This window comes from Borostomias antarcticus (genome assembly GCF_949987555.1).
Source record: "Borostomias antarcticus genome assembly, chromosome: 14".
In the NCBI taxonomy this organism is placed as follows: Eukaryota; Metazoa; Chordata; class Actinopteri; order Stomiiformes; family Stomiidae; genus Borostomias; species Borostomias antarcticus.
Window position 1 is genome coordinate 8,259,490 of NC_140247.1, and position 11,141 is coordinate 8,270,630.

The 11,141-nt window shown below is 42.3% G+C and overlaps 1 protein-coding gene and 1 long non-coding RNA gene across 4 annotated transcripts; both read right to left on the reverse strand.

The window, feature by feature from the left end:
- Positions 1-6,405: 6,405 nt before the first annotated feature.
- LOC311317679 (uncharacterized protein) lies at positions 6,406-9,788 on the reverse strand. Of its 3 annotated transcripts, none has more exons than XM_084448766.1 (9): positions 9,713-9,788; positions 9,495-9,636; positions 9,101-9,261; positions 8,687-8,926; positions 8,495-8,542; positions 8,071-8,255; positions 7,882-7,946; positions 6,847-6,944; positions 6,406-6,585 (listed from the first exon to the last, which is right to left on the reverse strand). In XM_084448766.1, exons 1-9 carry the CDS (start codon positions 9,783-9,785, stop codon positions 6,467-6,469), a joined length of 1,131 nt encoding a protein of 376 aa, XP_084304892.1. In that variant the 5' UTR covers positions 9,786-9,788; the 3' UTR covers positions 6,406-6,466. The 3 variants fall into 3 exon arrangements, with proteins under 3 accessions (XP_084304892.1, XP_084304891.1, XP_084304893.1); XM_084448765.1 differs by having other exon boundaries at positions 8,495-8,545; XM_084448767.1 differs by having other exon boundaries at positions 8,495-8,545; positions 9,495-9,782.
- Positions 9,789-9,798: 10 nt separating this feature from the next.
- On the reverse strand, positions 9,799-10,768 carry LOC311317680. The gene is made up of 5 exons (XR_014630761.1): positions 10,668-10,768; positions 10,510-10,542; positions 10,347-10,412; positions 10,197-10,256; positions 9,799-9,850 (listed from the first exon to the last, which is right to left on the reverse strand). It is a non-coding gene; the product is annotated as an uncharacterized lncRNA (long non-coding RNA).
- Between the last annotated feature and the right edge of the window lie 373 nt (positions 10,769-11,141).

Sequence of the window (11,141 nt, forward strand, 5' to 3'; positions counted from 1 at the left end):
ATGTGCGCTGGCTTACAGCCACGCACAAAAATGGCTATGAATTATAATATCGCCATCTTCTATACTGCACATCCCCTCTCATTGCAGCTGTGGCTTTCATTCGTGAAGAAGGCTTAGGAGTCACAACCTCAAAACTAATGCATGGTGACTGAGGTATGGAGACATGGAATACATGATCAATTTCAAATTAAAACCACGCTCCCTGCATCAGAAAGACAATTCAGATGACAAGAGCTGGAGGGGCTGAGTTCACGGTGAACAGAGCCCATGATGAAACGCAGCGTGCTGCAAATAACTCATGACTTAAAGGCACCCATATCTATTCCGTGATTAGACATGAGACTGAAGTTTCAGGGTTCACTGGGGTGTTAATAATGCTACAGATGAGATGAGAACCTTTTTAGATATGTTGAGGCTGGAGATTTCAACCAGGTCCTTACAACCAATGATTACATACTGTATAATTGTGTGTTCGGCAATAACGCTGCACATACGTTCTATTACCCTTAAAGGACCGAACAACAAAGAAACAAAATATTACTTTTCACAGATGTATCACAAGTGCCACACTAAAAAGTCAAGTCGAGTATATTAGTCACGTTCTATTCACACAAGTACAAAGAGCAGTGATGTTTTTCCGTTAGCTCCTAGATTGTGCCTACACTAAGCAATGTAGAGGTAAAAATTAAAAAGGATAAAAGAGAGAACAGAATAAAACATAGTAGCAGCAATATATAGCTTTATAGAATTCTGTACATAGGAATGGGGATATGTTTGGGGAGTAGGTGAAGTTGTGTAGTTGAGTAGACCAGTGTACTGTACATATGTGTCTGGTGGAAGTGGTACAGGTTGTATGAACATTTATCTAAATATATGTTGATGTTTATGTTTACATGTATATTTACAGAATGTGGATATGTATACTATCCCGAGTATCAGGGTGGGAATCATGCCCCTCCCTCTGGCTATGATGCCCCGAAAATAATTCTACCCCCTGCGGCCAGCGTGGCTTTTGTGCGCCGCCCTATAGCTATATGTCTAAGGTGGAAAAATGATCTTTTGTCATCTTGTTGATATGGGAACTGAAGCTTAGATATGAATCTAGGATAACACCAAGACTTGTAAATCCATGTTTAATCCAGGATGTCAGTTTCCCCTTGATTATTAGACATTTCTCTTTTTCTTTTATGGCTGATCAGTAGGATTTCAGTTTTGTCCTCATTTAGCTTTAAGAAGTTACAGTATTGCTCCTCCATTTGTTTATTGCTAGAAGACAGGTAGCAGTGTTTTCTCTAGACTATTTTTCAGGCCCGGTGGTAAGCTAGTGGGGGGTCTGGGGTCCCACCCAGGAGATTTTGAGCATCAACACTTCACAGACAACAAAAAAGACACAATCTTGGACCAGTTACAGTAGGTAAAGAGTATATTGTATATCAAAAATATGCACAAAATCCAAAAGATATATTATAAAATATAAAAATAAATAACAGTACATGTCACAAGCCGTTCCTTGGCTTGGAGAAGAATTTCACCATGGCATCTGAATATGGAAATTTTGCCACAGGAGGCCCATTTATGGAGATTTCCATGCAGGCCCCCAAGTGTTCCCCTTGTAGCGTGTTCCTGAGATCTGTTTTCATCTTATTTTTAAATTCTAGATAGATTTGTAATACTGGGTATCAAAAGCAATCATTTTTTCATTCGCACGAGTTGTGTGAGCTATGGCCCGTTTACCCTGTTCATGGTGGGGAAATTGTGTTCACAGTTCACACTGCCCACAGGAACGGCTGAACAAGCTCATCAACAGCTGAACAAGCTCATCATACTGTGATGCCAGCTGCCTCATAACATCTGCCTGAGTTTTGTCCTGCGAGTAGATAAAGCAGACCAGGAAGGCACTGGTATGAATAAGAGTTTCATAATGGACACAGCTAGCTTTGTAAATAGCTCTCACTGCAGCACACCAGTCAACATATGCTCTTGACGGCCCACTGGAACATCTTGGTCTGGGTTCCTGGCTTCTTGTGGACCCAGAACACTAAATGCACCCAGGAGGTCCAGTTGGTGGAACTGTTGTTGGAGCTCTCTGTGGGGTGTTCCAGATATGGCTCCATCACCTATTTATTAAAAAAAATATATATATATAGTATCTTGATAATTGATGTGTACAACTCTTTATTATCAAACTAGCCTAAATTAATCCATGTGTTAAATATCCTTGCCGAACAAGCACAAGTTTAATAACAGCAGTGTCTGTGCTCTCTTCTAGTTCAGGCCGACAGACAGAGTACTGAAGTCTTCTAGGACGGAGGCTTCAACAGAACTGGACAATATTTAGAGCATTTCATCCAGCATGCGAAGGGATGTGCAGTTGGTTGATTGTCTGATCTTTGAAAAAAATAATATTAACAGTTAAATAGATATTAGATTAGTCCAATTCAATTAAGGGGGGCAGAGTTGATTTAGATACAAGTATGTAGTTTACCTTAAGTTTGGCAAAATAAATAATAAATATTAAAACATTAATAACAACCTAGCAGCTCTGCTAGCTCAAGTAGAGCGGGATTGTTGGTATGGTGGGCAATTTCATGCTTCACCAGCCAGTGAAGGCATTTGAAAGCACCGACCACAGCCTCATGTTCCCCTCTCAACAAGGCTGCTGTGAACGTCTGGCCTGGACAATATAGCAAAATGACAAACAACAGTTTTACATAAAACACCAATCAAGTCGTTTTACATAAAAAAAATAAAACATATATGTAGAATTGTACCACTGAAATCAAATAATTAGATCTGACCTTTAACCAGAGTTGCCTGAGCCTCAAAGGCTGCAGTGTAGTGACCCCATACGGGCATCAAGGCTTTCCAGGACAACTCTGAGGGCGTCTCTATTAAAGAGCACTGGGCTGTTCCTCTTTGAACTGGCTGCCGCGGACGGAGTATGAGACAGAACATCCCTACAGAGGAGGGAAGAACCAGAATCTATTCGTGAGCTTGAAAGGATCTTGACAGCAGAGGTCCCATTATGTAGTAGGCTACCGTCCCTTATAATGAAGTCCCACTACTCAATGGACCAAGAGCGCACACACAAATGGCATTGGCAGAGCAGAGAAGGAAAGCATTTATTTCCATTTGTAAAAATCATGTATATACATTGGTCAAAAAACAACAACACATAGAATAATGTAACAGTGCAAATCAAAATAAACAATAGTTCTTTCTTTGGGGAGGAGGACTATGCTGTCAACTCAAGATGAGCTGGAGTGATACTGGACTGAACACTTATCCCACTGAGCAAAGACCCAGTTCTGTGGTGGTGCAGGAAGGCCCAGCTTCCCCAGACTGTAGGCTACCAGCTTGCAAATCACTACCTCAATTTGTAACATTCAAAACAATCATATTGACATTATTAAATCAGTTGTGTAGTGATCAGCTCAAATGAAACCATTTTGCAATGAAAGATTGCTGGTGTTTTGTCCCTTGCTCTTCATATAGGCTAGCCACCAGCCGGTTATTGTTTGTTACTCGCTCAAAGATAGAAGGGAAAAAAAAGGCAACATATTTTGGCTCTCATGCAGGCTCCAAATGCAACTTTTCATTGATTTCCAAATGAGTGGATACAGTAAGTGGCGTATTTGTTTAGTGTATTAGGCCTATTTTTTGGGCATTCAAATAAAAAATAAATTGCCTGGCGTAGACCCGGCAGGGGTCTCGTAGGCAGTGTGCCAGGCCTATAGCATTGTAGGGGAAACATTGGGTAGTGATTGCAGCATCATTTGGTTCAGCAGAGATGTACAGTTGTGTGTCATCCACATATAGAAACATACATTGTGCTCTCTAATGATATCCCAGAGGGGCAGCATGTATAGTGAGAACAGTAATGGACCGAGGCAGCTCCCTTGTGCAACCTCAAAGCAGGCGTCATGTTTCTCAGACACATGATTTCCAGGCCTGACGTAGACAAGGTCAAAGACAGGTTTGGATTTTATGAGAGTGAATATCTGGAACAAACTTCCAGAAAACTGCAGGTCTGCTGCAACTCTCAGTTCTTTTAAATCAATACTTTTTTCTTTCTGACCCAGATGGTTACATTCGTTTCATGGCAGCTGGACAGTGAACACCTGGCTATTGCTGGCAGTTGACCGGCAGTAACAGTAGACACAAACCTCGTCTTTTAGTCGGTAGGTTGTATTAACATTAAAGTGTGTTGCGTGCACTATGTGCACCTAAACAAATGTTTACTTTGTTTATTGGGTCGGGCTGCCTGCAAGCCTGGACATTTTAAGTTGTATAATGCAACATCTCAGTGGTTGAGGTGTTGATGATGGTGGACTTGATTGTCTGAGAGCTCACTGCTGGGCTATCGATCCAACAAAGAACATCCCTCCTGGTCTGTTTAGCTACCAACCAATCACATCCCTGCCGATTGATGTGAAGGTAATTGAGCTGTCACCAGTGTTTTCATGTTTCTCTTCCACCCTGGTTCATAGTCTGAGAATTGTATTGTATTTTACTTTCACACCATTTGCAACAAAGCAACCTCTTGACGTTTATTTGTGTCAATATTCTGCCAGACTACTGACAGGGAGACAGGCAGACGGATGCGCTGCTCTGGACATGATAGACCACTGCCATGGCCGGGCTAATTAACCTCTGGGGAGAGGCCTCCTTCTGCGGTCCAGGGTCAGTTCGCTTGGCTGGGTTCCCCACTCTGACATCAGGGATTTAAGAGCTCTCTCCTGGCTCAGTTCAGCTGATACTGTGACAGACTCAACTCAACCCAGATTCCAGGAAGCAGTGAAACCTGGCAGCATGTTGTACTTTTGAAATGAGTCCTTCAAAACACAATCTTCAATAGCAGGCTGCCTTCCCTATGAAAGAGCAACCTCGTCTGACTGGTACGGCTGGTAATGACAACATGCTACTGCAGAATCTTAAAAAGCGACACTGAATAATAATGTTTTGTAGTCTACACAATGTAGTACGGAATGTTTGGACCAATCCCAGCAAACATGCGGACGTTGAAACAACGTTAATATGACGTAATTTTTCGACGCCGAAAAACGGTCCCTGGACGGTGCAGAACGTAGGTTGAAATGACGTCATTTCCAGGACGTCATCTCGACGTCGGAACTTCGACGTCCAATTCTAGTCCAAATGTGGTCGTTCCTACGTCAAGGTGACGTCAAAATGACCTCTGCTTCTAGTCCAAATGTGGTCGTTTCTACGTCAAGGTGACGTCAAGATGACCTCTGCTTCTAGTCCAAATGTGGTCATTTGTACGTCTATTCTACATCCAGGTGACATCAACATGACCTCTGCTTCTAGTCCAAATGTGGTCGTTTCTACGTCTATTCTACGTCAAGGTGACGTCAACATGACCTCTGCTTGTAGTCCAAATATCGTCATTTGTACGTCTTTTCTACGTCCTTTAAAAAACTTAAGACGTCAATTAACATTGCAATGTAAAATGATCAGTAAAAGGAGCCACTGTCTGAAAACAAGTAGTTTTGCAGAGCTCTGTGCAAAATTCTACTTGTTTTCAGACAGTGGCTCCTTTTACTGATCTTTTACTGAATTTACATCATTGCAATGTTAATTAATTGTAAACACATTTGAATGCTACTAAGCAAAATGAACTAACATACACCTCTGAAGAACTGGGATTACAGTTATGCACATTAACAAATACAATTACATCCACACATTAAAGCACCAGTTTCTTAACTTATATTTATTTACCAAAAATATTAGCAACCAGAACTGTACAGAACATTTAGAATAGTAAAAAAAAATATTTTCCTTTCTAATATAAAGTGCACCACAAATAAACTTGCTCCTGCTCAATCATATAAATGAGAAAAGAGAAGCTTTTTCAAGAGAACACAGATGCTCCTAAATAAATAAAAAATGTAGGAGCACTGAAAATGTATCGATTCAACAAAAAAAGCCAGATTGAAAGGAAAACGGAGCGAGTGTGCATGTGAGAGTGTGAGTGCATGAGTGAGTGCATGCGAACACAGAGTGCGAACACAGAGAGAGAGTGCGAACACACACACACACACACACACACAGAGCGAACACAGAGAGAGAGTGCGAACACACACACGAGAGAGAGAGAGAGAGAGAGAGAGCGAACACACACACACGAGAGAGAGAGAGAGAACACAGAGAGAGAGTGCGAACACACACACGAGAGAGAGAGAGAGCGCGAACACACACACACGAGAGAGAGAGAGAGAGAGAGAGCGAACACATAGAGAGTGCGAACACACACACACACAGAGAGAGAGCGAACACACACACACGAGAGAGAGAGAGAGCGAACACAGAGAGTGCGAACACACACACACACACAGAGTGCGAACACACACACACACGAGAGAGAGAGAGAGAGAGAGAGAGAGAATGTGATAGTATGAGTGTGCATGTGAACATGGAAAGATGATCAAGAGGGTGTCATGGTTCAGTCCTCAGTGCCTGGTCCTTGGCCCCCCTTCCTTTGTTTAGCGTGTTTGAGGTGTTCCCCAACATACTGCTTTATCTCCTCCTCTTTGGCTGTTGGCTGTGCCTGCAGGACTGCGTCTGCATATAGAATAAGAAATCAAATGTGAAAAGGCATGATGCATTGTACATCCACAGCTAGTACCTCCACAACTAGTAGTAATGTAATTTCTACACCTAACCAGCACAATATTTAAAATGTTATCTCCAACTACAGGTAGACAGTTGGCATTATTTTGTCGTCAACAGGGGAGTAAATGTTTTGCCAATGGAACAGGTTAGGGGTGCTAGTTCTCTTATTCCAATTTGCTCCTACTATACATGAAATATGAGCCGGCTTACCTTTTGTTGCTCGAAACAGTGCAGTGTCGATAAAGGGCCGCTTCTTCCCCCCCGACCCTCTTAAGTTGAATTTCGTCATCAGCCAGTTGCTCATGAGCCTGAAGAAAAACAAAATTACATACATTAAAGATTAGGATGTATGATTTTTTGTAAACATGGCATGGAATTATCAGTACACGCTTTCATCTCATCTAGGTTAGACTACTGTACTTCACTATTCCCCTGTCTCACTAAATCATCCATAGACCAACTTCAACGTGTCCAAAATGCTGCTGCAAGACTAATCACCAGGTCAAAAAAAATCACTCTTATCACTATATTGGCTCCCCATATCCGCCAGGATCCAGTTCAAGGTCCTGGTGGTCACATTTAGAGCCCTCCACCACCAAGCCCCGCCCTACATCACCGAACTGCTGCGCCCCTACACTCCCTCCAGATCTCTTAGGTCCTCTAACCAGGAGCTTCTGGGGGTCCCCGGGACCAAGCTCAAGACAAAAGGGGACAGAGCTTTTGGGGCCTCGGCCCCCAAACTCTGGAACGCTCTCCCTCAACACGAGAGACCTGCAGTCCGAGGCCCAGTTTAAAAAACATCTAAAAACCCACCTGTTCACTCAGGTTTTCGGGCCCTAGTAAATCCATGTGATCATTGGTGTCTACGCTGCCATTTGTCAGACTGTCCCTGTTTTTTGCACTTGAATGTATTTATTCTTTGTGTTTGTAAGTTGAATGTTGCTCCCATACTGTATGTTTTTTGTATTTTTCTACACTGTATTTTGCACTTTACTGCACTGTATTTTGCATGTGTTTTTTCTGCTCATGTACACTGTTACTATGTCTTTTTGTATTTGTAAGATTATTTTATCCGTTGCTCTGAAATACTGTACAGCACTCTGCATTCGCGCTGGGAGGGCGCTTTATAAATAAACTTTACTTACTTACTATCTTTTATACACGTCCTCCAGGCTAACACTTTAGCTCAAAACAAATATCAAACGTCACACACAGGCTATTTCTTATTATATGTTGAAACATTACCTGTTCAGAACTTTGTGGACGCATTCCTTCGTGTCCTTCCCCCCAATGCGAACGAGTCGCAGCACCTGTTGGAATAATTAAGTCCATGTAAACTTCAATATACTGCAGAAGACCATAAAAACCGTGTGCAGGTGCATATTATACTGCTTTATATGTGGTTAATTACTCTCTTGTAAAGGCTCTACCTACCAGGGTTTTGAAGGCTTCTTCATCACCAAGGCGTAGCTCCTCTCTGTCGAACTCCTCCAGGCTGTCCATCGTGTGAACATGATGGGTGGAAGTCTGATGGGTGGAAGTCTCAGGTTCTGCTCTCGCAATTCTGCGCACCTCCTGCCGGATTTCTGCCAATATCGCTAAGGACTTCTTCTGGTATACTGAAAAAAATGACAAACATGTATATTAACACAAATAAATATTCACATTAATAGATATAACCCTACAATGATACAAAGCACTGCTGTTTGAAGTGCAGTTTGTGTCCTGATAGGAGATGGGACAACAACTGAGGGAATATTTAAGGAGAGAAAAGGCAGGTGAGAGGCTTCCAAATTATAAGTGTCCCCCAGTGTTCTTGGCCAGTGACCTGTCCCCCTTGAAATAGCTCAGAACTTACCTCCTGTTGGCATAGGGAACCGGCCCCTCTGTGACTCCCCAGTCTCCACTGCTGGTATAAGAAGAAAGGTATTTTGTATTCAAACTACCCAAGACACAGATGACCATGCATTAGCTGAGAAATACAAAGTCTGGCATAACTGTAACCAATACTATTTGTCTAATTATAAAGGCATTGATTACTTGAACTCACCATGCCTGACTGTATCCCTGGATTTTTCACGTCTGGACGTCTGGCTGTGGGACGTTTGGCTGTGGGACGTCTGGCTGTGGGACGTCTGGCTGTGGGACGTCTGGCTGTGGGACGTCTGGCTGTGGGACGTCTGGCTGTGGGACCTGCTGGGAACTCTGGACCGAACACTAGAGTGCGTGGAGTCACTGGAGTCTTGGCTGGGACTGTAGCCAGCCCTTTGCGACTTACAATACTCCAATGCTGTTATAAGAAGAAAGGCATGCTTTATAAATTATAATTTATATTTTGTATTACAATTTCCACAAGAAACAGATGACCATGCGTTTGATGATAAATACCAGTGTGGCAAATTCTAACAAAATTGCACCAATTCTACTTTGTCTAATTATAAAGGCATTGATTACTTGAACTCACCACGGCTGGCTGTGTCCCTGCAGTCACTTCTGGACCTCAGACTGTGGGAGCTGTGATCGCGTCTGGACCGACTGTCGGACCCAGGATCCATGGTTCGGACAGAGTGTCTGGAGCTGGAGGATTGGCTGACACTGTGCCTGGACCTGTTGCTGGATCTAGACCTAGATGATTAGGGTTCAATATTTATTGGACATAATATATAACACAATGTCACACTGAGAAAAGAGCAACCCTTTTGGTTGGTTTTGGATGTTGACAATCACAACCAGTAACAAATATAGTTCAATGCCCCAGCTGTGGCTTAGGCCAAGCTCAAAGCTGTAGGAAATCACTATGCCAGTGTTGGCTGGAGAACAGCTAGAAGTCAGTACTGATGCTGTGCCCAACACTGTACCTGGAGCGATGAACGTCTTGCCTGGCCGATTTGGAAGGTTCTCTGCTGTAGCGTGGTCGGTGTGAGACTGGTGTGCCTCTGCAGTGCTTCCGAGGTGTGGGGGGTGTCGACATTGATCTATAATGTACTGCCTTCTTTGAGCCTGAGAAATACAAAAACACATTTTAGATTCAAAACATATGCCTTTGAAAACACAAGTGTGTTGCATATATACTCACCTGAACCTTCACTGCGCTGTGATCCTATTTCCAGGTCCGAGCGGGCAGACCTTGCAGCTCGATCAGACTCCATGTAATTGTCAAACATGCCATCCGGCTGGAATTCTTGTTCCTGGTAATCCGGCAGGACTGGGGAGTCTAAACAGAACATGAACACGATTAATACGTTTCAAAGTGTATAAATCTGTTGTGTGTGTGGGATGTCACCTCAGGGATAACCGTCTCTTAATGTACTGTGCCTGTATAATGCATTTTGTATTGTCTATATGACTGTGTTTTGAATTGTTATTTATTGGGGACTACGGATGGAATTTAGCAGCAAGCTAACTCCGGTATATTTACATGTTGAAGTACTTGTACACCTGTCCATGAATGTACACTGTCCCGTCACAATAAACTGAATTGAAACTGTTCCAAAATAATTCACAGGCATTATGACAGACACCATGATTTCAACTTTGTGCAACGGGAGATGTTTACTCACGTGGAGGACTGCTCTGAGAACTCTCTGCAGGCTCCACTGGGGGAGACGTGGCTGGTTTTTCTGAGTAAGAAACATAAGATCAGCTTGTTAATGTTTTCATGTTGCGTGTACCCAATACATTAATGTATCTTTTATAACAGCAATACTCACTAGCTGGAGGTTTTTGGCTGGACTGAATCTTCGATGGTGGGGCAGGGAATGGAGGCAGGTTCTTAACTATACAGATGCAACAAAGTAAAACATATCAAATACAAAGAAAATAGTTTGTAATTTCTTTTTCATATAGGACTTTAAATTGAATATATGAAGTTACCCTTCTTCCCCATGAAGTCCTCCTCATCAGATTCTGTTACAAAACAAGATATAAAACATGAATGGTCAACATGTGAGGCCCGTCTGTTAACACATTTCATCCTACTATAAATGCAGGTTCCCAACACAGGTCTCATTAACAAATTATGAGAAACATACCGAATGTCGCTACAAAATCATCCTGTTTTTTCTTTGTAGTTTTCCTCTTTCGTCTTCCTCCCTCTACCTCCTCATCCGGTTCTGCGTTGGTGGTGTAGTTGTACTCTCAACACTCAAGTATGTTATCTAAAAGTTATGGGTCAAAGGCAGATAAGAATGGTCCGTTACCCAGGAGGGACATTAAATTCAAATATGATCCAAGAATCCAAATAAGCTTAATATTTTAAGCTTAGAAATGTTACTATAATCCTTCCTGTGTAACGGACCATTCTTATCCGTCTTTGACCCTTATACAATTCAACTGTAAACATTGATTCTAAAATGCTGACTTGATTCTTGACAAAATTATAAAAAAAATAATGAATAAAACTTGCCTGAAGTTTTCTTTATCTTTTTCAACTTGTACTTCTGCCAGTCCTCCTCGGGTATCATTCGTGCCTTAATGGCCTTATCAAGGTGACCCTTCTTCATCTT